Raw genomic sequence first — 25,717 nt, 5'->3', positions numbered from 1 at the left:
GGTGCTTGGTATTTTCAAATTACAATGGATTTATCAGGACGTAATTTCATTGTAAATTGCGGAACATCTGCACGTAGCAGAGCTTGGGTGAGACTGTCGCACTGCCAACTCTAGATGTGGACTAGTCAGTGTAATTAGTGTGATCATTCCCACCCCAATGACTGGTTCTGCAGTGGGCAGTAACCCAAGCCTGTAACAGTTAGTGCCAGGCATTCCCTGACTGCAGTTCAAGTTGGCTCCATGTGAGTGGTGCTCTGGGCTTCTATTCACTGGAGGAAAGGTTACCCCTCAGCCCTTCACAGAAAAGGAAGCCCTAGCTGTTCCTGCAAATGTCTGCTACCATGCAGGAAGCCTAAGGACAAAGCCAATACACACAGGAAGGCAAAACCAAGAGAATGGCTACACTGATCAAACCCAGGTGTGACTGAAGCCCAACTTACCTTCTGGACTTCCGTTACACAAGTTAATGTATTTCCTTTATTTCTTAAGCCCATGTGAACTGGGCCTTTTGGCATTTTAGTATTTCAGCTGTAGAGGAAGGTAAATCAAAACTAGACTTAGGGCACCATTATGCAAGAGAAGTTCTGAAAAGCAAAAACTCACTGGTAATACTCCAGGACTGGCTTTGTTTGGTCTTCATAAGCCTTTAGTCTCTTGATAACCGTCTCTGGTTTATCATCCTCACGCTGAATGAGGGGCTCCCCAGTCAGGTCATCAATGCCCTAAACAGGATTAGAAAAGACTAGTATCAGATATCATATTTCTGAAGGATATTTTCATAAGCAGTTCAATTATTTTTAAACAAACATCTCTGTGCAAGTGCCAAGCACAAAAATGTGCTAACTTTTAAATAAATGGAATTCAACCTCAAGAGAGATCATCGCAACAGAAACAGGGGATGCCAGTTTCATTTCCACAGTTATCAGTCACTTTAGCCTTAGAGTAAAAGGTTTTCTAAGCAGCCTCTAAGTAAGTTCATATATATACAAAAAGATTCAGCTATAAACTGGGAATTTCAACTGCAAGTCCTAAATAAACCAAGGTGTTATGAATCTCTATCAGCCCAACTCCTAACACACTCCTTGGCAGAGTAGGAAATCAACAAATGTTTTTGAATCAGTAACAAACCCCTGTTGCTCCTGGGGCACCTTTAGCACCAAGCTCAGTGGACTAGATCAGTCAACCATACCAAGTAACCTGAGAATATACCCTCGGGAGTTTTGGTCTGGCAGAAGATTTCCAAGTTCACTAAACTTATGTCTGTTAGGGCAAGAGGACTCAGGGACAGTATGCTATATGACAGTGCCACAACAACTACTCACCACAGTTTTGGGAGGGTTGAATTCAATGTTGTAGACTCGGCCACTGGCAGGATGAATCCAGCGAGCAGTAAGGCGTTGTTTAATGACCTCAAAGGGCACATTCAGGTTAATCACTGTGTCGATTTGATAAGCTCTATCTAGGGCTTCTGCCTGTGCAAGGGTCCTTGGAAAACCTTTATAAAGTAAAAAAGAAAAAGAAAAAAGAAAGGAAGTATAGGTGCAGGGGGAGGTGGAGAGAGAAGAAAGAAAAAGAAAGAATTAATGTTGGACAAAAGGAGTGAGGCTCACCAGGCAGGTTGATCACAGCTGCAGTGCAACTGTGATGGTGTCCTGTCAACTTGACTAGGGCATGAGTGCCCAGATATTTGGCAAATATTATTCTGGGTATATCTGTCAGGCTGCTCTTATTATGAAATTATCATGTAAATAGGCAGACTGATAAAGTATATTGCCCTTCCTAATATGGGTGGGCCTTATCTAATCAATTTTAAGGCCTGAATAGAACAAAAGGCTGACCCTCACCCCAAAAACAAAGAATTCCTCCTGCCTGCTACCTCTAACTGGGACACAGGACTTTTCCTGCCTTTAAACTCAAACTGAACTCATGATCTTCACTCAAATTCCAGAGGCTGGCCAGGTGCAGTGGCTCACGCCTGTAATCCCAGTATTTTGGGAGGCCGAGGAGGGTGGATCACCTGAGGTCAGGAGTTCAAGACCAGCCTAGCCAACATGGTGAAATCCTATCTCTAAAAAAATACAAACATTAGCCGTGCATGATGGCAGGTGCCTGTAATCTCAACTAGTTGGGAGGCTGAGGTGGGAGAATCGCTTGAACCCGGGAGGGGAGGTTGCAGTGAACCAAGATTGCACCATTGCACTCTACCTGGGTGACAAAGCGAGACTCCTTCTCAAAAACAAACAAACAAACACTCCAGAGCCTATTTCTGAAATACGACAAAATGAAACTAAAGTCCAGCTAAAGAAACACTATTAATGCAAAAGGACAAAACCCTAACAGATAAGCAGATGTGTTACATAGCTAAACAATGTAGTTCAAAAATAGGCAAATGTACCTGATGAATGAATTCAGAAATACACCCAAACATAGTAGGGAATTTCAAATAATACTTTGATCACAAACTTTTGACTTTGCAATGTTGTTACTAAGAACATTTTGTTCAGAATACCAGAAAAAAATTAAAATTAGTAGAAATAATATATTTTCAAAAATGACAAAAGTTAGGCCAGGCATGGTGGCTCATCCCAGCACTTTGAGAGGCTAAGGCGGGAGGATTCCTTGAGCCCAGGAGTTTGAGACCAGCCTGGGCAACACAGCAAGACCCCTTCTCAGTAAATAAAAACAACAACAAAATTAGCAGCGCGTAGTGGCACATGCCTGTGGTCCCAGCTACTCAGAAGGCTGAGGCAGGAGGATCGCCTGAGCTCAGGAGATCAAGGCTGCAATAAGCCATGATGACACTGTGGTACCCCAGCCTGGTGACAGAGCAAAACACTGTCTCCATTTAAAAAAAAAAAAGTTAAAACTGCACATGCATAATTTGTTAGAGCAAAAATAATGTCTGAAAAATTACATTTTCTTATTAACAATGAAATGTAGAAAAATTTGCCAGTGACCTAGACCTTATAATGTGCTAAAATGACAATGATAATGACTAAAACGATACCCAGGAAACCTGGATTTGGGAGAAATAATGGCCCCCAAAGAAAGCGTATAATGACAAAATCTCAATCTATATAATTTTATAAAATAAAAATATAAAATTTATGCTGAAGTAAGTCACCCTGGTGAAAACAATTTTAGTACATTTAATAATAATAAATGGAGTTTAACAGCTAAATCTCGAGCACCTTCTAGATGCAAAGTACTGTATGTTAAATGTTTTACAAGGATCACTTCTTTTAACCATCATAACAACCCTAAGAGACATACTTTATTATTCCCACTTTATGAATGAGGAAACTAAGGTACAGTGAGGCTAGGTAACTTACTTTAGCCACAAAGCTTACAAAGTGATGGAAGTGGAATTTGAACACAAGCTGTCTTACCCAAATGTTCCTCAGTAGATTAGTCAAATTATGATACAGACACAAAATGCAAGCCCACGCATCTTTTATTTCATGAGGCAAATCTTGTGTTAAATATAGATTTATTCAACGAAAAAGCAAAATGCAAAACATGGTATGTGTATGTGTGTGCGTATTATACAAAAATATATATATATAACAATATTAGATACTACTTGTGGGGAGGGTAGCTAGAAACTTAACTCACATCTTATACCAAATATAGTAGCATCTGTGGGTTCCACATCTGGGCATTCAACCAACTTCAGATTGAAAGTATTCAGAAAAAAAAAAATGGATAGTTGCACCTGTACTGAACATGTAGACTTATTTTTCTTGTCATTATTCCCTAAATAATACATTATAACAACTCTTCACATAGCAATTACATTGTATTAGGTATTACAAGAAATCTGGAGATGATTTAAAGTACACAGGAGGCTAAGCAGATGTTACATGCAAACACTATACCATTTTATATAAGGAACTTGAGCATGCATGGATTTGGTATCCATAGGAGGTGGGTGGAATCGATACCCCTGAGGCTACTGAGGGACAATTGTACATTTCTGAATGTGTATGTATATGTTTTTAAATCATTAATTATAGAAAAAATCCTGATGAATTACATATTAAGAAATTAAAAGTAATTGTTACTAAAGGATGTGATCATTAAGGATTTTGAGCCTCTCTGTGAAACATTTACAACTTTCTTAATTTTTTAAAAGGAAAAGGTATTTTTGCAATAGAACAATGACAAAATCACAAACATTAGTGCTTCACATTCCTGGCCTGTCCCATATGGCTCGGTCTTTGGCCTTCCCCCGAGACCCTTACTGCTTACTGTGGGTTAGTGTCATGCATGACTTGACACTTTCCTGGGGCAGCATCACCAACCTACCTTGGTTTACCTTCTTCCTGCTGCCAAAGATGACCTGTCTCTCCACCCATGTAATCCTACTCATTCCTCAAGACCTCCCACAAACGGGAATGTTTTTCAGCCCCTTCCATCTCATAAAGAAGCAAGATTTTTCATTAAACTTTTTAAAACAAAATTTTTAATTATGAACCATGCAACATATTTTGTTTTAAAAAGGGGAAGAGGCCAGGTGTGATGGCTCATACTTGTAATCCCAGCACTTTTGGAGGCCGAGGTGGGCAGATCACTTGAGGCCAGGAGTTTAAGACCAGTCTGGCTGACATAGTGAAACCCTATCTCTACTAAAAATACAAAAATTAGCCATGTATGGCAGTGGGCGCCTGTAATCCCAGCTACTCAGGAGGCTGAAGCAAGAGAATCACTTGAACTGGGGAGGAGGAGGTTGCAGTGAGAGGAGATCACGCCATTGCACTCCAGCCTGGGCAACAGAGCCAGGCACTGTCTCAACTGAAAAGAAAAAAAAAACTGCCTACCTCTCCACTACATTACTCTCTGTTCACATCAAATTCTTTTTTTCTTTTCTGAGACGGAACGGAGTCTCGCTCTGTCTCCCCGGCTGGAGTGCAGTGGCACGATCTCGTTTCACTGCAAGCTCCGCCTCCCAGTTCAAGCAATTCCCCTGTCTCAGCCTCCCGAACAGCTGGGGTTATAGGTGTGTGCCATCACACCTGGCTAATTTTTGTATTTTTAGTGGAGATGGGGTTTCACCATGTTGGCCAGGCTGGTCTTGAACTCCTGACCTCAGGTGATCCACCCACCTTGGCCTCCCAAAGTGTTGGAATTACAGGCGTGAGCTACTGCTTCCGGTCCACATCAACTTCTAATTTACCTTTCAGCACTTATATCTGGGCTTATCCAAGTTTTTGTTTACTTGATTACTACTTGTCTTCTACTAGAATGTACTTTCCACAAGGACAAGGACTTCAGAACCTTCTTAGATAAAGCAAGCAAGTCAGGGCTGCAGGGCTTTGTGAGGGCAGCACTGAGTGCATGCATGCCTGTGTGCAAAGGTGGGTGAATGGGGTTGAGTAGGAGAGAAGACTAGATTAACTACCCTCTTCCAAAAAAGGATATTATGACTCAGATCTTCTTGAAGAAAAGGCTTATCCCAAGTTTATCCCAGTTTTAGTGAGAACTCTGGACTCAACTGAAACAAATCTCTTTTGTGTCCTCTCTATATTAACAAAACTAAAAATCAACCTACCCTCAAGGATTCTGCCATACCTCTGGCTATAGAAAGTTTACAGCTTATTGTAAATTACTCTTGGGTCCTGCTTCTTCTGTGGTGATCCTCCCATATCACAGAATATTCTCAAAGAAAGGGGAAAGGAACTAAAGTTATATCTGATGGGATCTTAGAAATCATGCAATTCACTTCCCTCTTTCCATTTGGATATAGAACTGGTCCCAGAGAAGAAGACCAGTTTCAGGATAGTCCCAAGCACCCCTCTCCCCCAACCGCCATCCTTGAAGTCCGTCCGAAGCTCATGAAATGCTCATTCTCCTGCCAGCACTCATTATTTTGGGCAGGTGAAATGCTCACGACACTCCACTTACCATCCAACAGCCAGCTATACTGGGTGAGATTTTTCAGCTCATGAAGGGCCAGCCGAGTCATGACATCATCTGGGATGAGTTTCCCTTGGTCAATGAAAGCCTTGGCTAACACGCCAATTTCTACAGCAAAGGGGGAAAAAAATCAGTAAGTGCATTTGTTTTATCCCATTCCAGGCACCTCGGAACGAGTTGCCCAAAGGGGAAGTCTGTATGGCATACTTATATGAAAATGTGCATCACCAACTTTTCTGATAAAAACAAAGGCTACAGCCAGGTGCAGTGGCTCACACCTGTAATCCCAGCACTTTGGGAGGCCAAGGCGGGTGGATCACCTGAGGTCAGGAGTTCAAGACTAGCCTGGCCAACATGGTGAAACCCCATCTCTATGGAAACACAAAAATTAGCCGGGCATGATGGCGGGTGCCTGTAATCTCAGCTACTTGGGAGTAGCTTGGATCTAGGCAAAAGGCGGGAGAATCACTTGAACTCAGGAGGCAGAGGTTGCAGTGAGCCGAGATCGTGCCATTGCACTTCAGCCCGGGCAACAAAGCAAGACTCCGTCTCAAAAACAAAAACAAAGGTTACAAAATAATCTAAACTTCAGATTCTTCATTATGGAAACATATATACATGTAAATATATAGACAGAAAAAAAATTGCAAAGGTATAGACCAATATGTTAATAGTAGTCATCTCTGTGTAATAGAATTGAGTGTTTTTAAAAAATATGTATGTACTTTTCTGTATTTTCTACCAGAAAAAACTATGAAATAGCTGAAATTATTTTCTTTTAAAATAAGAATTTGAAATCATCCTTATTCTGAATGATTGTTTAAATGCCTGCTATCATGTAGAGACTTTTCCAATCCTGTAAAATAGGTGCTGCTATTGTAACACAATTCCATTTTTAACCAGATTAGCATTGTGATTATGTCATATTTTTATTAACAAAACACTCTGGAAAATGATTTATGAACAGTTTAATAATATTACCTACAACTATATGTCACTCTTATGCAACAGCATTTTAATTTCTTCATGTTCCCTTACCAAACTATTTCTATACCTTCAGAACTCCAATACCATCATAATCTGCATATCTACAATTTTATGTTCTTTTTGTCACTTAGCATTATTTAGTAAATACTTTTCAGTAGTTTTATATAGTCATTTCAGGTAACGATATTACACTCCAAATATATTTAGAAATAAATATATAAAAATACACTTTATTACAGCAGTACTGTTGGACATTTAAATTGTATAAATTAGTCTTGATTTTTCCTCATCACCAAAGACTCTTCTTTTTTTGCTTTTCTTTTCTTTTTTTTTTTATTTCTCTTTGGGATTATTTGCAATGAATAAATTCCCAGATGTCAGATTAAAGGGTCAAGGTATATATGAACATTTTCCTAACTCTTGGTATGAATTGCCATACTGACCCCAAAACAGATTCTAAATTGTCAGATTCATGAAACTTTAGATTTTTAACCAAGAACAGATTCTAAATTGTCAGATTCATGAACCTTTAGGCTTTTAACTAAGAACAGTAACTGCATGGACACAGGCTGTCATGTGGCAGGTGTGCTGCTGGATTTGCAGACTGCACTTAGAAGAGGGTTTGGTAGATGTAGAGCTCAGGACACACTAAAACAGCCTTATACTTAACGTGTGAACCTCTTTGTCTCCAGGCTTTTGACCACTGCTCTGGGGAGGGAGAGCTTCAACCTCATGAACAGCATTTGGAAAAAAAACATAAAAACATGCAATTCTCTAGGGCCAAGTCCCAAAAAAACCTGTTATTGGCCTCTCCCCTCACCTCTTACTCTTCAGGCCAAGCCCTCTTCTAAATCCCCAACCAGCTGCAACAGATGGGTTAGAAGATGGGGTTAATTAATAAAGTACTTAATTTTATCAGTATATGAATAAGCCGTAAGAAAAGATTCTCTTGCCACTTCTATATAATGTTAGAGATTCTAGCCAAGGCAGTTAGTCCAGAAAAGGAAATAAAAAGCATCCAGAAAAAAAGAAGTAAACCTATGTCTAAAGCCAAGGGTTTGAGATCAGTCTAGGCAACATGGTGAGACCCCATCTATACAAAAGATTTAAAAATTAGCTGGGTGTGGTGGCACATGGCTGTAGTCTCAGCTGCTCAGGAGACTGACGCAGGAGGATTGCTTGAGCCCAGGAGGTCAAGGCTACAGTGAGCCATGATCACGCCACTGCACTCCAGCCTGGGCAACAGAGTGAGACCCTGTCTCAAAACAAAAAACAAAAAACAAACAAAAAAAAACATAGAATTGAAAGTCCAGAATTTATAGTAAACTGATTTTTAATAGGATGCCAAAACAAATGAAGAAAAAGTAGTCTTTTTAACAAATGCTCCTGGGACAAATAAATATCCAGATGAAAAAGAAAGAAGTTGGACCTCTACTATGTATAAAGTTAACTCAATATAGGTCATAAACCTAAATGTAAGCGCTAAAGCTACTAAACCTTTTTTTTTTTTTTTTTTTGAGATGGAGTCTCACTCTTGTCGCCCAGGCTGAAGTGCAATGATGTAATCTTGTCTCACTGCCAACTCCCCCTCCCAGGTTCAAGTGATTCTCTTGCCTCAGCCTCCCAAACAGCTGGGATTACAGGCACCCACCACCATGCCCAGCCAATTTTTGCATTTTCAGCAGAGACAGGGTTTCACCATGTTGGCCAGGCTCGAACTCCTGACCTCATCATCTGCCCGCCTTGGCCTCCCAAAGTGCTGGGATTACAGGTGTGAGCTACTGCGTCCAGCCTAAAAACTCTTAATAGAAAACACACGTATAAATCTTCAAAACTATGCATTAGGCAATGGTTTCTAGATATCAAACCAAGAACATAACAAAGGAAAAAAAATAGATACATTAGACTTCATTAGAATTAAAAACTTTGTGCTTCAAAAAACACCATTAAGAAAGTGAGGCCAGGTGCAGTGGCTCCTGCCTGCAATCTCAGCACTTTGGGAGGCTGAGGTGGGCGGATCACCTGAGGTCAGGAGTTCGAGACCAGCCTGGCCAACATGGTGAAACCCTATCTCTTAAAAAAGAAAAGAAATGAAAAGACATAGCATGGGATGGAAGAGAAATTTTGCAAATCATGTATCTTGTGAGGAATTGTATCTAGAACATCTAAAAAACTCTCACAACTCAACAATTTAAAAAAATTTTTAATGGGCATAGGATCTGAATACACATTTCTTCAAAGACGATATACAAATGGCCAATAAGCCCATGAACACATGATCAACGTCCTTAATCATTAGGGAAATCAAATGAAAGTCACAATGAGATACCACTTCACATTCACGAACATGGTTATAGTAAAAAAGACACATACAGGCCTACCCTGGAGATATTGTGGGTTTGGTTCCAGACCACCACAGTAAAGTGAATATGTAAGTCACACAAACTTTTTGGCTTCTCAGTGCATATAAAAGTTATATATTTACATTACATTGTAGACTATTAAATGCAATAGCATTATGTCTAAAATAACAATGTACCTACCTTAATTTAAAATAGTTTTATTGCTAAAAAATGTTAATGATCATCTGAGCCTTCAGCGAGTCTTAATCTTTTTGCTGGTGGAGGGTCTTGCCTCCATGGCTGATGGCTGCTGACTGATCAGGGTAGAGGTTGCTAAACGATGAGGTGGCTATGACAATTGCATAAAATAAGACAACAATAAAGTCTGCCTCATCAACTGACTCTTCTTTTCACCAAAAACTTCTCTGATGCATGCAGTGTTGTGTGATAGTATTTTATCCACAGTAGAACTTCTTTCAAAACTGTAATCTATCCTCTCAAACCCGCTGCTCCTTTTTCAACTAAGTTTAAGTCATATTCTAAATCCTTTGTTGCCATTTGAATAATGCTCACAGCATCTTCACCAGGACTAGATTCTATCTCAAGAAATCACGTTCTTTGCCCATTCATTAGAAGCAACTCCTCATCTATTCAAGTTTTATCATGAGATTGCAGCAATCCAGTCACATCTTCAGGCTCCACTTCTAATTCCAGTTCTCTTGCTGTTTCCACCATATATGTAATTACTTCCTACACTGAAGGCCTGAACCCCTTAAAGTCATCCATGAGGGTTGGAATCAACTTCTTCCAAACTCCTGTTAATGTTGACACTTTGACCTTCTTCCTGAATCATGAGTGTTCTTCCTGGCATCTAGAATGGCACATCCTTTCCCTAAGTTTTCGTGTTTACTTTGCCCAAATCCATCAGAGGAATCACTATCTATACAGCAGCTGAAACTCATGAAATGTATTTTTTAAATAATAAAACTTGACACTTGAAATTATTCCTTGATCCAAGGGCTACAGAATGGATGTTGTATCAGCAGGCGTGAAAACAACATGAATTTCCTTGTATATCTCCAGCAGAGCTTTTGGGTGACCATGTGCATTATCAATGAGCAGTAATGTTTTCAAATGAATCTTTTTCTCTGAACAATAGTTCTCAACAGTGGGCTTCAAATAGTCAGTAAACCATGCTATAAACAGATGTGTTGTCATCCAGGCTTTGTCATTCCATTTACAGAGCACAGGCAGGGTAGATTTAGATAATTTTCAAGGCCCTAGGATTTTTGGAATGGTAAATGAGCATTGGCTTCAACTTAAAGTCACCAGCTGCATTAGTCCCTAGCAAGAGAGTCTGCCTGTCCTTTGAAGCTTTGAAGTCAAGCATTGACTTCTCTTCTCCAGCAATGGAAGTCCTAGATGGCATCTTTTTCCAATGCAAGGCTGTTTTGTTTACATTGAAAATCTGTTTGTTAGTGTAGACACCTTCATCAATGATCTTAGCTAGATTTTTCTGGATAACTTGCTGCAGCTTCTGCATCAGCACTTGCATTTTCATGTTACAGAGACAGCTTCTTTCCTTAAACCTCATGAATCAACCTCTGCTAGCTTCAAATTTTTCTTCTGCAGCTTCAACACATCTCTCAGCCTTCACTGAACTGAAGAGAATTAGGGCCTTGCTCTGGATTGGGCTTTGGCTTTAGGGATGATGTGGCTGATTTGATCTTCTATCTAAACCACTCAAGCTTTCTCCGTATCAGTAACAAGGTTGTTTCACTTTCTTGTGCTCCAGTGTTTATTGGAGCAGCATTTTTAATTTCCTTCAAGGTCTTCCTTTGCATTTACAACTTGGCTAACTGGTGCAAGAAGCCTAGTTTCAGCCTGTCTTGGTTTTCAACATGTTTTCCTCACTAAGCTTAATCATTTCTAGCTTTTGATTTAAAGTGAGAGATGTGCCACTCTCTTCCTTTAACTTGAACACTTAGAGGCCACTGTAGGGGTATTAATTGGCCTAATTCAATATTGTGGTGTCTCAGGGAATAGGGAGGCTCGAGGAGAGGGAGAAAGACAAGGGAATGGCTGGTTAGTGGAGCAGTCGGAACACATACAACATTTATCAATTAAGTTTGCCATCTTATATGGGTGTAATTCATGGCACCCCAAAACAATTACAATAGTAACATCAAAGATCACTGATCACAGATCACTTTAACAGATATAATAATAATGAAAATATTTTAAATATTGCAAAAGTTAGCAAAAATATGAAACAGAAATGGGAAATGAGCATGTGTTGGAAAAACGGGGCCAACAGCCTTGCTTGACAGAGTTGCCACAAAGGTTAGATTTGTTAAAAAAAAAAAAAAAAAAAAAAATACAGTACCTGTGAAGCACAGTAAAACAACATATGCCTTTAAAAACAAGTGTTAGGCTAGGCATGGTGGCTCATGCCTGTAATCCCAGCACTTTGGGAGGTCGAGGTAGGCGGATCACTTTGAGGTCAGGAGTTCGAGACCATCCTGACTGACATGGTGAAACGCTGTTTCTACGAATAATACAAAAATTAGCCGGCTGTGGTGGCATATGCCTGTAGTCCCAGCTACCAGGGAGGTTGAGGCAGGAGAATTGCTTGAACCTGGGAGGCGGAGGTTGTAGTGAGCTGAATCGCACCACTGCACTCCAGCCTGGGCGACAGAGTGAAACTGTGTCTCAAACAAAAAAATAAATAAAAACAAGTGTTGGTAAGAATGTGGAGAAACTGTAACCCTCATACATTGCTGGTAGGATTATAAAGTGGTGTAGCCAATCTGTAAAACAGTGTGGTAGTTTTTTTAAAGGTTGAACACAGTTACCAAGCCCTGCATGGTGGCTCACCCCTGCAATCCTAGCACTTTGGGAGGCCAAGGCAGGAATTTCACTTGAGGCCAGGAGTTCAAGACCAGCCTGGGCAACACAGCAAGACCATGTCTCTACAAATAAATTTTGTTTGTTTGTTTGCTTTTGAGACGGAGTTTTGCTCTTGTTGCCCAGGCTGGAGCACAATGGCACTATCTTGGCTCACTGCAACTTCTGCCTCCCGGGTTCAAGTGATTCTCCTGCCTCAGTCTCCCACGTAGCTGGGGTTACAGGCATGCACCACCACACCCGGCTAATTTTGTATTTTTAGTAGAGATGGTGTTTCACCATGTTGGTCAGGCTGGTCTCGAACTCCTGACTTTGGGTGATACACCCACCTCTGCCTCCCAAAGTGCTGGGATTACAGGCGTGAGCCACCACACCCAGCTTAAATAAAATTGTTTAAATTAGCTGGGTGCTTGGTATGTGTTTCTAGTTCCAGCTACTCAGGAGGCTGAGGCAGGATGATCACTTGAGCCCAGGAGCTCAGTGCTGCAGTGAGCCATGCTCGCACCACTGTACTCCAGCCTGGGTGACAGAGCAAGACCCTGTGTCGGAAAAAAAAAAAAAAAGACAGTTACCATAAGAGATAGCAATTCCTCTCCTCACTATATGCCTATGAGAAATAAAAACATATGGCCAGCTGTGGTGGCTCATGCCTGTAATCCCAACATTTTGCGAGTCAAGGCAGCAAGATTGCTCGAGCCTGAGAGTTCCTGACCAGCCTGGGCAACACAGCAAGACCCTACATCTAAATAAAAAAAATACGGGCATGGTGGTGCATGACTGTAGTCCCAGCTACTTGGGAGGCTCAGGTGGGAGGATCACTTGGGCCCAGGATTTCAAGGCTGCTGCTGTTGAGTTACGATTGCATCACTACACTCCAGCCTGGGTGACAAAGAGAGACTGTGTCTCTTAAAAAAAAAAAAAAAGAAAGAAAGAAAGAAAAAGAAATATGTCTACACAAAAACTTGTAAATGAATGTTCATAGTGGCATTATTTAAAATAACCAAGAAGTAGAAACAACTCAAATGTCCATCAACTGATGAACAGATAAATAAAACGTGATATATCAAGACAATGGAATATGATTCGGCCCAAAAAGAAATGAAGTACTGATACATGTAACAGCATAGATGAACCTTCAAACATGCTCAGTGAAAGAAGACACAAAAGACTACATATCGTATGATTCCATTTGCATAACATGTTTAGAATAAGCAAATCTATAGAGATGGAAAGAAGATTAGTAGTTGCCAAAGGCTGGGAGGGTTGGGGAGAAATGGGTAATGACTGCTAATGAGAACAGGGTTTCTTTTTGGAGCGATAAAAATGTTCTAAAATTGACTGAGGTGATGGTTTCACAACTTTGGATATACTAAAAATCACTGAATCATACACTCTACAAGGAGTAATTGTATGGTATGTGAATTAAATCGATGTTGTTTTTTAAAAAAATAGAACAGATGAAAAATTCCCAGTAAGAAAAAAAATTAAAATACACTCATAGTCTCATCACGACTCAGAGATAATTATTGTTAATGATAATATAAAAATTTTCATTGCCTGTGGTCCCAGCTATTCAGGAAACTGAGGTGAGAGGATTGCTCGAGCCCAGGAGGTCAAGGCTGCAGTGAGCCATGATTGCACTACTGCACTCCAGACTTGGTGACAGAGCAAGACCTTGCCTCAGGAAAAACAAAAACAAAACAAAAACCAGGTATTTTTGAGTTTTGTTAACATATAGATAGATAATCCTATTTGTAGTCTAATAATCTGTTTTTCATTTATCACGAACTTTTTTTATGTTTGTATGATTTAATTAGAACAAGAAAGACATTGAGAATAGATTATCTTTAACATTCCAAAGAGATTTTTGTGTGATGAGAAAGAATTGTTATTTTTCTCTTTTGTTTTATGTGTTAAATATATTATCTTGCATATGGTTATTGTGAAAAAATCTATTTTTAAATTGCAGTATTGAATTGAAGTTACATGAGTTTTTACCTTCTTAATTATAATTGCTCTGTGAACTTTCACTTTGATCATTATGGACCCAGTTTGAATGCCTGACTGATCAAGACTGCTACCTGATCTGTACATCTTTTGATTGCCTTACTTGGCTGAAAGGATGGTCTTGTAACTGTTGATGTTGGTTTTAGCTACTGGTATTGTCACTCTTTCTCAAATGTAAAGTGTTTTTATTTTATTGTCCTTGTTGTTGTTTTATAATTTTTATTATATTTTCAGGGGTACATGTGCAGGTTTGTTACACAGGTGAACTTGTGTTATGGGAGTTTGTTGTACAGATTATTTCATCACCCAGGTATTAAGCCTAGTACCCATTAGTTATTTTTCCTGATCCTCTCCCTCCTCTCTGCCTCTATCCTCTGAAAGGTCCCAGTATGAATTGTTTCCCTCTATGTGTCCATGTGTTCTCATCATTTAGCTCCCACTTATAAGTGAGAACATGAGGTATTTGGTTTTCACTTCCTGCGTTAGTTTGCTAAGGATAATGGCCTCCAGCTTCATCCATGTCCCTGCAAAGGACATAATCTTGTTCTTTTTTATGGCTGCACAGTACTTCATGGCATATATATAATGAACTTTCTATATCAATAAGCATTTATCCACAATATTTATTAAAATTTGGAGCCTATAATGCTTCAGTTGAAACTTATTAAAAAAAAAAAAAAAGACTTAACTCCCTAATTCCGAGTCTAAGCAGTTTGCATATTACCTTTCAAATATATTTACCCCCTCCCAAAATTATATGCAAAGACTCTTAACCAGCATGTTCTCTGGAGATATGGTAAAGTTTTATCCATTTGATTACCTACATTTAATATTACATCTTAACAGACTCCTCATAAAAATTCTAGAGTGGATCCCTGAACGACATGGGTTTGAACTGCATGGGTCCACCTGTGCCTCTGCCACCCTTGAGACAACAAAACTGACCCGTCCTCTTCCTCAGTCTACTTGACATGAAGACAATGGGGATGAAGATCTTTATGATGATCCGCTTCCATTTAACAAACAGTAAATCTATTTTCTTTTCTTACGATTTTCTTTTTTAGAGACAGGGTCTCGCTCTGACACCCATGCTGGACTGCAGTGGTGTGATCACAGCTCACTGAAGCCTCGATTTGCTGGGTCCAAGTGATCCTCCCACCTTACCCTCCCAAGTAGCTGGGAAAACAGGCACACACCACAATGCCCGGCTAATTTTTTTTTTTATTTTTTCTAGAGATGGAGTCTTGCTTTGCCCAAGCTTGTCTAGAACTCCTGGGCTTAAGTGATCCTCCCATCTTGGCCTCCCATCTTGGCCTCCCAAAGTGCTAGGATTACAGGCATGAGACACTGCACATGGCTGATAATTTCTTAACAACATTTTCTTTTCTCTCGCTTTATTATAAGAATACAGTATATAATACATATATCATATAAAATATGTGTGAATCAATTGTGTATGTTATTGGTAAGGCTTCTGGTCAACAGGATATTTAAGTTTTGGGGATGTCAAAAGTTACATGTGGATTTTCGACTACACTAGGAGTCGGCAGCCCTAACCCAGAAGTTGTTCAAGGCCAACTGTATTTCCTTTTTTGATTCAAAAATTAACAAATTTGGGCACTTCCACAAAACACAAAAGGCAGTTCAAAAGTAAATTATTTATAATAAGCTAATTTTCTACAATGTTATACACAAAAATAAGAAAAGAAGGTTAGAGAAAGATAGGGAAACTCAAAACCAACTTTTGAGGATAACAACTAGAAATCCTAAAACATGGAGACATTAGTATGAGAAATAAACCTTTATATTAGATTAAAAGTCATTTTAAATTCTGTATCTCCCTTTAAAGTTTCATATTACCCAAATCAACCACATCTCATATCTGAATAAGCTTATTCAAACTTACTGTTTGAGCAGTTATGAAGCACAAAAGAGGGACCTGACCAAACTGTAAATAACAGTTCTCTCTCTTTTTTTTTTTTTTTTAAAGAGCCAATGCAGTGGCATGATCACAACTCACTGCAGTCTCAAACCCCTGGGCTTAAGCGATCCTCCCAGCTTAGCCTCCTAAGTAGCTAGGGCTACAGATAAGCACTATCATGCCTGACTAATTTATTTTTTTTTTATAGAGATAGGGGTCTCACTATGTTGCCCAGGCTGGTCTCAAACTCCTGGACTCTAGTGATCCTCCTGCCTTAGCCTCCCAAATTGCTGGGATTACAGGGGTGAGCCACTCCCCAGCCAGCAGTTCTCTTTCACATGTGCCAAGAGAAAAGACTACAGAGAATTAACCTAGTTCCTGCCAAAATTGCTTTTAAAATCATTATAAATGACATAAAACTTAACTTTAAAAATGTGTTGAAACAAAATAAAACTAGGAGAATGTCAGGAAATTAAATGATAGCTTTACACCCTATCAAGGGCTTGTAAAAAAACTTTTCTCAAATAATAAACACTTGAGTCAACAAAGTGGTTACCTCTGGGAAGGAGGAAGGAGATGTGCATGGAAGGGGAACTGGAGGGCCCCCAAAGTCCTTGTTTCCCTCTGGTGATGGGTAAATGATGCTCGTTTTATTTTTCTTCTAACCATACATAGACCTTGTAATACTCTGATGCATGGAATATTTCACAAGAATTATATTAAAAATGAAAACCTCCCTTGACTATTTTCCTCCCGCTAACCATCACCCAATCTCTCTCCTCTTCAGTGAAGCATCCAGAAAGAGTTCCTGTTCCAGGCCTATACTCCCCTTCCCATTCACTCTGCTTCGGATAAATTCTGATTTTGACAATTACATAAATGCCCATCTGGGTCCAGCCTCATTTTATTTCTCCTCCTCCCTCATCCTCCCCATTGGCACTTCAGCCTGAAACCACACCCCAGCAAGGAGCTCTACATACATGGATCCTCGTAGCCTTTACCCAAGCCACATGGTAAGCTCTTACACATTTTTCAACACACATCCTAAAAGGCCCTTCATGGTCAAGTGTCCCTCAACCTCCTATGGAACTGGAAGCTCCCCCTCTGGACTTCCAAATGTCACAGACTTGTCTCTATTGCGACACCTATCACACCAATGACTATGTGTTTACATGTTGTTATAGACAGAATTACGTCTCCCTTAAATCTGTATGTTGGCACCTAACCCCCAGTGTGACTATATTTGGAAATAGGGATTTAAAGGAGGTAATTAAGATTAAATGAGGTCATAAGGGGAGGGCACTAATCCAATAAGCCTGGTGTCTTTATAAGAAGAGGATGACGGCCGGGCGCGATGGCTCAAGCCTGTAATCCCAGCACTTTGGGAGGCCGAGACAGGCAGATCACGAGGTCAGGAGATCGAGACCATCCTGGCTAACACGGTGAAACACCGTCTCTACTAAAAAATACAAAAAACTAGCCGGGCGAGGTGGCGGACGCCTGCAGTCCCAGCTACTCAGGAGGCTGAGGCAGGAGAATGGCGTAAAAACCCGGGAGGCGGAGTTTGCAGTGAGCTGAGATCCGGCCACTGCACTCTAGCCTGGGCAACAGAGTGAGACTCCATCTTAAAAAAAAAAAAAGAAGAGGATGAGATGTCAGGGGTATCTGCTTACAGAGGAAAGGCCACGTGAGAACAAAGTGAGAAGGCAACTAGGCAGGCCAGGAAGAAGGGCCTCACCAGAAACCAACTCTGCCAGTGCCTTGGTCTTGTACTTCCAGCCTCCAGAACTGTAAGAAAATAAATTCTGTGGTTTAGCCTTCCTAGTGTGTGGTATTATGTTACAGCAGCTTGAGCTGACTAATACACATGTCCATCTGCCCACCTGCCCCCGTGTCCACGCTCTGTGAGCACCTAGTGAAATCAGTTCCTCTCTGTGTCTCCACTACCTAGCACGTATCTGATGCTTAAAGGATCCATGGATAATTGCCTGAATGAATGGTTAGATGGACAGATGGATAGACGGAGAGACAAGCTCCCTGGATTCTACTAGATCCTAGCCATGGAATTGTAAAAGGCCTAACTTGTTTTGTTAAAAAATATCAATCTAGCAAAAGCCTACTTTCTTTGAGACAGTATTCATGACCAGGCTTACCTTTTAAAAATTGTTCTTTAAGTTATTTAAACAAACCATAGTACACCCATAAGATAACAGAAAAAGAGAAAACAACCCACATGTTCACCAGCTTATGAATGGATAAATAAAACACAGCCCATCCATAAAATGGAATTGTATTCAGCAATAAAAAAGAATGAAGTACTAAAACATGCTACAGTGTGGATGAGCCTTGAAAACACTAAGCTAAATGAAAGAAGCCAGTCAGAAAAGATCACATATTGTATGACTGCATTTGAATAAAACGTACAGTATAGAAAATTCCAGAGAGACAGGAGGTGAGGTGGTGTTGCCAGAGGCTCAGGTGGAGGGGAGCGGGTGGGAACAGAAGTGACCGCTAATAGGTATGAACTTTCTTTTATGGGGTGATGGGTATGTTCTAAAATTGATTATTAAAGAAAAAATATTAATTTTTAAAAGATTGGGCACTGTGACTCATGCCTATAATAACAACACCTTGAGAAGTTAAGGAGGGAGGATTACTTGAGGCTAGGAGTTCATGACAAGCCTGGACCAACATGGTGAGACCCCATCTCCATTATAAAAAAAGAAAAATGGATTCCATTGATTACGAAGAAACAAAAGAAAGAAAATACAAAATTAAGTATTTATATATATATATATATATATATATGTATATATATATATATGTTTTTGTTGTTGCTGCTGTTGTTTTTAAAACAGTTTCGCTGTGTTGCCCAGGCTGGAGTGCATTGGCATGATCTTGGCTCAATGCAATTCTGCCTCCTGAGCTTAAGCCATTCTCCTGCCTCAGCTTCCCAGGTAGTTGGGACTACAGGTACCTGCTACCACACTCAACTAATTTTATTTTGTATTGTTAGTAGAGACGGGGTCTCACCATGTTGACTAGGCTGGTCTCAAACCCAACCTCAAATGATCTACCTTCCTCGGCCTCCCAAAGTGCTGTAATTACAAGTGTGAGCCACCATGCCTGGCCAAAAAAATATTTTAAAAAGAAAAGAGAAAAAATTTCTTAAAAGAAAAAATATATTAATTTAAAATTGATGAAGGCCAGGCGCAGTAGCTCACACCTGTGATCCCAGCACTTTGGGAAGCCAAGGTGGGTGGATGGCTTGAAGTAGGGAGCTCGAGACCAGCCTAGCTAACATGATGAAAACCCATCTCTACTAAAAATACAAAAAAAAGCTGGGTATGGTGGCTCACGGCTGTAATTCCAGCTACTCAGGAGGCTGAGGCAGGAGAATCACTTGAACCTGGGAGGCAGAGGTTGCACTGAGCCGAGATCGTGCCACTGCACTCCAGCCTGGGCAACAAAGCAAGTGAGACTCCATATCAAAAAAAAAAAAAAAAAAAAAAAAGTTGATTTTGGTGATGTCTGCACAACTCTGTGAATATACAAAAAGTCCACTGAGTTTTATACTTTAAATGGATACGTTATATGGTACATTAATTATATCTCAATAAAGCTATCAGAAAAAAATGAAATGGGGTACCCCATATGCAAAGCAATATTGTTAAAGGCATAAAACAGTATATACAGCATGCTATAATCTGTGTTTTAAAAAACATATACACAAAGAGAAGCATAGGTAAATATTCGGTTGTATAAGCATAAAATATCTTGGAAGAATCTTTTCATGAAATATCCTTTTATATTTTTGGAATTGCCTATTACAAATTAAATGTTTTACCATTCCAAAAAAAAAAAAAAATCCACCCTGCCATGAGTATCATCCTAATTATGCATGCCTATGTGCCATAGGTATATATAATGTTTCGTTAGACGTATAGAATCCAGGGACTGACAGAAGTCTTGAAGATTATCTACTACATTCATCTGCCCCAGCATATAGATGAGAATAAAGGAGATTCATAAGGGTTGGCTGTCTAGTCTAGGGTTATGTCTCCTTTTTTTTGAGACAGGGTCTCACTCTGTCACTGTGAGTACTGTGGTGCCATCACAGCCCACTGCAGCCTCAAACTCCTGGGTTCAAGCAATACTTTCACCTCAGCCTCTCAGAGAGCTGAGACTTAAGGCGCGTGCCATCACATCCAGCTAATGTTTTTATTTTTTGTAGAGACGGGTTCTCACCATGTTACCCAGGCTAATCTCAATCTCCTAGGCTCAAATGACCCTCCTGCCTCGGCCTCCCATAGTGCTGAGATTACAGGCATGAGGCACCACACCTAGCCAGGGTTACATCTCTGAGAAGCACTATGCTACAGTGCAGTTTCTCAGACTGAGCAATCACATGTCAATCTCATGATTTCTACCATAGCTGAACTACTATTCACTATATAGTTTTCTTTACTATAGAGTTCTTTACTAGTTTTCTTTAAAGTGACTTAGCTTTAAAAATTAATAGCTATAATTTTCATGAAATACAGCTTTGGTGTGCTAGATTTCTGTCTGTTTCAAATCTACTTTGAAATAAATAGATAAAAAGTTTTTGTCTATCTAAAATGTCTATCTCATGAATCTCATTGTCTAATTCACGTCTATCTCATGAATCTCAGTGTGGGAAATATTGCATAGAGAAAAGAGTATTTAATTAGCACACAAGGAAATCTACATTTTCACCCTCATCCCCCAATACACACTGTTCACTATCAAGCAGGTTCTTCTCCTGAACTCAGTCTCTTCATCTTTAAGAGAGGCCTAACTTTGGGAGGCCGAGGTGGGTGGATCACCTGAGGTCAGGAGTTCGAGACCAGCCTGCCAACACAGCAAAACTCCGTCTCTACTGAAAATACAAATATTAGCCAGCCACGGTGGTGCAAGCCTGTAGTCCCAGCTACTTGAGTTGGGAGGCTGAAGCAAGAGAATCGCTTAAACCCAGGAATCGGAGGTTGCAGTAAGCCGAGATTGTGCTACTGCACTCCAGCCTGGGCAACAGAGTGAGACTCTGTCTCAAAAAAATAAAACAAAATAAAAGAGAGAACTGGACTAAATGTCTTAAGGTCAAATTCAAGTTCCCTGACTCCAGGTTTCAGTGACGATCTACATTCCAGCTTTGCTACTGTCAATGAGTTGCCTAATGTTTCCAGTGTCCTTATCATATCTCCTGGAATGATTTTAAACCTTAGCTATAAAATACAGCCATGGGCTATAAAATATAGCACCCTCATAAAACAATGACTGGAAAATAAATTGGAACAACCCTTCTGTTGTATTATTTGATAGTACCATATTTGTAGAAATTCCATACTAGGAATTTATTTGAAGGAAATAAGCAAAGATGTGCCAAATGTTTATGTACAGAGATCGTCATAACAATATTTACTATAATAAACAATGGTTAACAACATACATGTCCAATAAAAATGTTTAATAACAATACAACTTTGGTCGGGCGCAGTGACTCACGCCTGTAATCCCAGTACTTTGTGAGGCCGAGGTGGGCGGATCACGAGGTCAGGAAATCGAGACCATCCTGGCTAACATGGTGAAACCCTGTCTCTACTAAAAATACAAAAAAATTAGCCGGGCATGGTGGCGGGTGCCTGTAGTTCCAGCTACTCGGGAGGCTGAGGCAGGAGAACAGCATGAACCCGGGAGGTAGTGCTTGCAGTGAGCCGAGATCGCACCACTGTACTCCAGCCTGGGAGACAGAGCGAGACTCCGTCTCAAAAAATAATAAATAAATAAATAAATAAATAAATAAAACTATACATCTTTGATAAAATTAAACATCTTTTTTTTTTGAGATGGAGTTCCACTCTTTTCACCTAGGCTGGAGTGCAAGAGTACCATCTCGGCTCACTGCAACCTGTGCCTCCCAGATTCAAGTGATTCTCCTGCCTCAGCCTCCCAAGTAGCTGGGATTACAAGCGCTCGCCACCATGCCTGGCTCATTTTTGTATTTTTAGTAGAGACAGGGTTTTGCCATGTTGGTCAGGCTGGTCTCAAACCTCTGGTGATTCACCCACCTCAGCCTTCCAAAGTGCTGGGATTACAGGCTTGAGCCACCCCGCCCAGCTTAAACATCGTTTTTAAGACTGGTTAATGATGCATAAACGTGCTCACTATAAATGAGAATAAAAAAGTAACCTATCATTTAGAATATGACAATTTGTTTTTAGAATATAACCATTTTGCAAATACAAATGCAACAGAAATAAAAAAGAAAAATAAAAAAAAAGAATAAAAGAAAATGCACCCAAGGGTTAATTATAATCATCTCTGTATGGCAAGGCAGAATTATAAAGGATCTTAATTTACCTTTTTTATATTTGCATGAAATAGATATAGTTTCCTTCTTTTATAATAAACATGCTTTACTTTTTTCCTTTTTTTTTTTTTTTTTTAGACAGGGTATCACTCTGTCACCCAACTTGGAGTGCAGTGGCACAATCTTGGCTCACTACAACCTCTGCATCCCGGGCTCAAGTGATTCTCCCACCTCAGCCTCCTGAGTAGCTGGGAACACAGGCGCGAGCCACCATGCCCAGCTAATTTCTTGTAATTTTGGTAGAGACGGGGGTTTCGCCATGTTGCCTAGGCTGGTCTTGAATTCCTGACCTCAAGTGATCTGCCCGCCTCAGTCCCCAAAGTGCTGGGATTAAAGGCATGAGTCACCATGCCAGGCCTACTCTCTTAGACTTTGGTTAACCTGACCCCAACCAGTATTAGTATCTGGGATTGTTTAATGTTCCCTAACTACTTCAATATGTTGCATTAACAACATTTAGCAAGCAAGTCAAACAACCTTTTTTCTTTCTTTCTTTTTTTTTTTGAGATGGGGTCTTGCTCAGACTGGAGTGCAGTGTTGCAATCTCGGCTCACAGCAACCTCTGCCTCCTTGGTTCAAGCGATTCTCCCACCTCAGCCTCCCGAGTAGCCAGGACCACAGGCGCCTACCAGGGCGCCCTGCTAATTGTTTTTGAATTTTTTATAGAGACGGAGTTTCATCATGTTGCCCAGGCTGGTCTAGAACTGCTGAGCTCAAGTGATCCACCCACCTCAGCCTCCCAAAGTGCTGGGATTACAGGTGTGAACTGGTTACACAAATCATACTAGATTCTGAAAATACATACCTACAAAAACAGAATGAAATGGATGTATCCGTTTTCATGTGAAATATATCCCAGACATGAAGTGAAACCACACTGATGCAGAGTATATATACATAGTATGATCACATATTACATACAAGAAAAGACACACCTTAGCCGGGAGCGGTGGCTCATGCCTGTAATCCCAACACTTTGGGAGGCCGAGGTGGGTGGATCACGAGGTCAGGAGATGGAGACCAGCCTGGCTAACACAGTGAAACCCTCTCTCTACCAAAAATACAAAATTTAGCCCGGCGTGGTGGCATGCATCTGTAGTCCCAGCTACCAGGGAGGCTGAGACAGGAGAATTGCTTGAACCCAGGAGGCAGTTGCAGTGAGCCGAGAGCACGCCACTGCACTCCAGCCTGGGCGACAGAGCAAGACTCCGTCTCAAAAAATAAACAAACCAAAGAAAAGAAAAGATACACGTATCTGTGCTTATAAAGTAAACCTTTCTAGAAGGAAACTCTGCTCCCCACCCCCCCCCCACCCCGAAGAATGGGACTGAGGTAGGGAACGAAGGAGAACGTTGTTTTTTATGCTATACACGTCTATCCTGTTTCTTATCCTTACAAAAGAAAAGAAAAGAAAAGAAACAAAAAGGCCTTGTGTAGGCATTATTTCTATATAGTAAATGGGTTTCAAAATGAGTTTCAAAACAGGTTCTATTTTGAAAAGTAAGGTCAACATTTTTTGAGAAAAAAACTCCCGCTATTGGCTTTTCAAAAACAACCTTCTTAAGAGAGAATTTACATACCACAAATACACCCATTGTATAGTGTAGATTGTTAACTGGCTTTCGTGCTGAGCTGTAAGAATTCATTTGGCATGAGAAACAAAATATTTTATGTAACCACGCATAAGAATAGCCTTCGTGTTTACGAAATCTAGGGATATCAAAATTTGAGATAATCTTATGACTGCAACAAGGGTAAATAATACTTGGCCTTCGGAATATGGGGGAAAGGTCAGAACTACAAGATTCCATAGAGCTTAACCGCACCAAAAAAAAAAAAAGGAAAACAAGAAAGAAAGAAGAGAACAGAACAAAACAAGCAAACTCTAGCAGGGCTAATGCCAGTCTTTTAAATGCACCAGCACGTTGAATAAGCTGCAGCTCAGCTCGATGGACCCCCAAGAGTGGTTGCCACTGGGAAGACTAGTGCCTCTGAAACAAAGCCCGGTGGTTTCCTTTCACCTCTGAACTTCGAGCTTGACCTAACTTTCCAGTACCTTCCCCCGCCCCACCCTCCCATAACCCGCCCGAAGCGGCCCACGGAGGCCGAAGGTTTCGGGGCGCAGTCGCTCAGCAGCCCGAGGTCTCTGTCCCGGACGGCGGGAGGGAAATGCCGCGCCCGCAGCCAGGGACCCGCGTGCCCAGCTTCGGCCCCCTCGCACGCAAAGTTCGACCTGGGTGACAGCGCACGGCCGGCCCTGGGCCCAGAGCTCCCACCTGTGCCCCGCAGCATGTTGTCCCGGAGCAGGTCTCCGCTGGAGAGGTGCTTCAGCTGGAAGTGTGTGGTGATGCGCGACGACACCGTGCCCTTGCCCGAGCCCGGGGCCCCCATGATCACCGCTCGCAGCAGCCGCGCGGACGCCCCCATGGCCGCAGACCGAGGCCTGCGCCGCGCGGGTACCAGGGCTTTGGCCTGGCCTGCGCGCTCACCGGCTCCGCAGCCCGCGCCGGCCGGCTGGCAGCGCCGCTATCAGGCGGTTACTGCGGTTCCCAGGCGTTCCCGGAAGTGAGCCGACAGCCACTGGGGCAGCCCAGACAGCGACCGACCCCGCGGCTGCTCCCGCCTCTCGGCTACCCCGGCGCACCCAGTCCCCGCGCCTGGCCCCGCCCAGCCGCGCAAGCCGCGCTGCCTCTGCGCTCGCTCTGCCGCCCAGCTGCCACCTGCGCCTCTCCGCGGCCCCTCTCCACCGGCCGCTGGGCCCAGGTCCCTTCGGCGCCCCTCTGCACCCACCCCCACGCGCCCTCCACTCAGCTCAGATCTACCTCCGTGCCTCTCCGCGACTCCCGACACCCGCGCCCTGTCCGGCCCAGTCCCAGCCGGATAGACCGCGCTCCCCTCTGTCCGAGCTTGGCAACTCCTGCGCGCCCCCTGCCCCCCGCCACCTCTAGTCGCCCCTCGGAGCCTCTTGGTTTCGGAACCCACCTTTCGTAGTTCTGGCCCCTAGTCCATAGCAGGCGCTGCCCTACCCAGTCCCTGCGGGACACACCGCGCCCCCTTCCGTGCTCCCTTGACAACCCTTGTCCCCGCTCCACCTGGCGCCCACTCGAGTCCTCCCTCCCCTCTACTCCCCTGGACCGCCAGACCCCCTGCTTCTGCACCCACCCCCGCCTTTGCCCCTCCTTCCTTTCTCCTCTTCCTTTGCTGCCGAGGGCCCTCTCTTCCCACTCCCTCTCTGTGTAGAGCCAGAGG

General features: G+C 41.7%; 1 protein-coding gene across 1 annotated transcript in view; it reads right to left on the bottom strand.

The window, feature by feature from the left end:
* The window catches only part of AK3 (adenylate kinase 3), a 31,503-nt gene extending 6,377 nt beyond the window's left edge, over nt 1-25,126 (bottom strand). The window contains exons 1-4 of the mRNA XM_023213181.1: nt 24,745-25,126; nt 5,905-6,024; nt 1,323-1,495; nt 604-722 (exon numbers count right to left, since the gene is read on the bottom strand). Coding sequence (XP_023068949.1) covers nt 604-722; nt 1,323-1,495; nt 5,905-6,024; nt 24,745-24,895 — 563 coding nt within the window. The 5' untranslated portion in view covers nt 24,896-25,126. The remainder of the gene's footprint in view (nt 1-603; nt 723-1,322; nt 1,496-5,904; nt 6,025-24,744) is intronic.
* Between the last annotated feature and the right edge of the window lie 591 nt (nt 25,127-25,717).

Source organism: Piliocolobus tephrosceles, chromosome 14, assembly GCF_002776525.5.
Source record: "Piliocolobus tephrosceles isolate RC106 chromosome 14, ASM277652v3, whole genome shotgun sequence".
NCBI lineage: Eukaryota > Metazoa > Chordata > Mammalia > Primates > Cercopithecidae > Piliocolobus > Piliocolobus tephrosceles.
The sequence above is the reverse complement of the archived record's forward strand: the minus strand, read 5'-3'. Positions and strand labels throughout refer to the sequence as shown.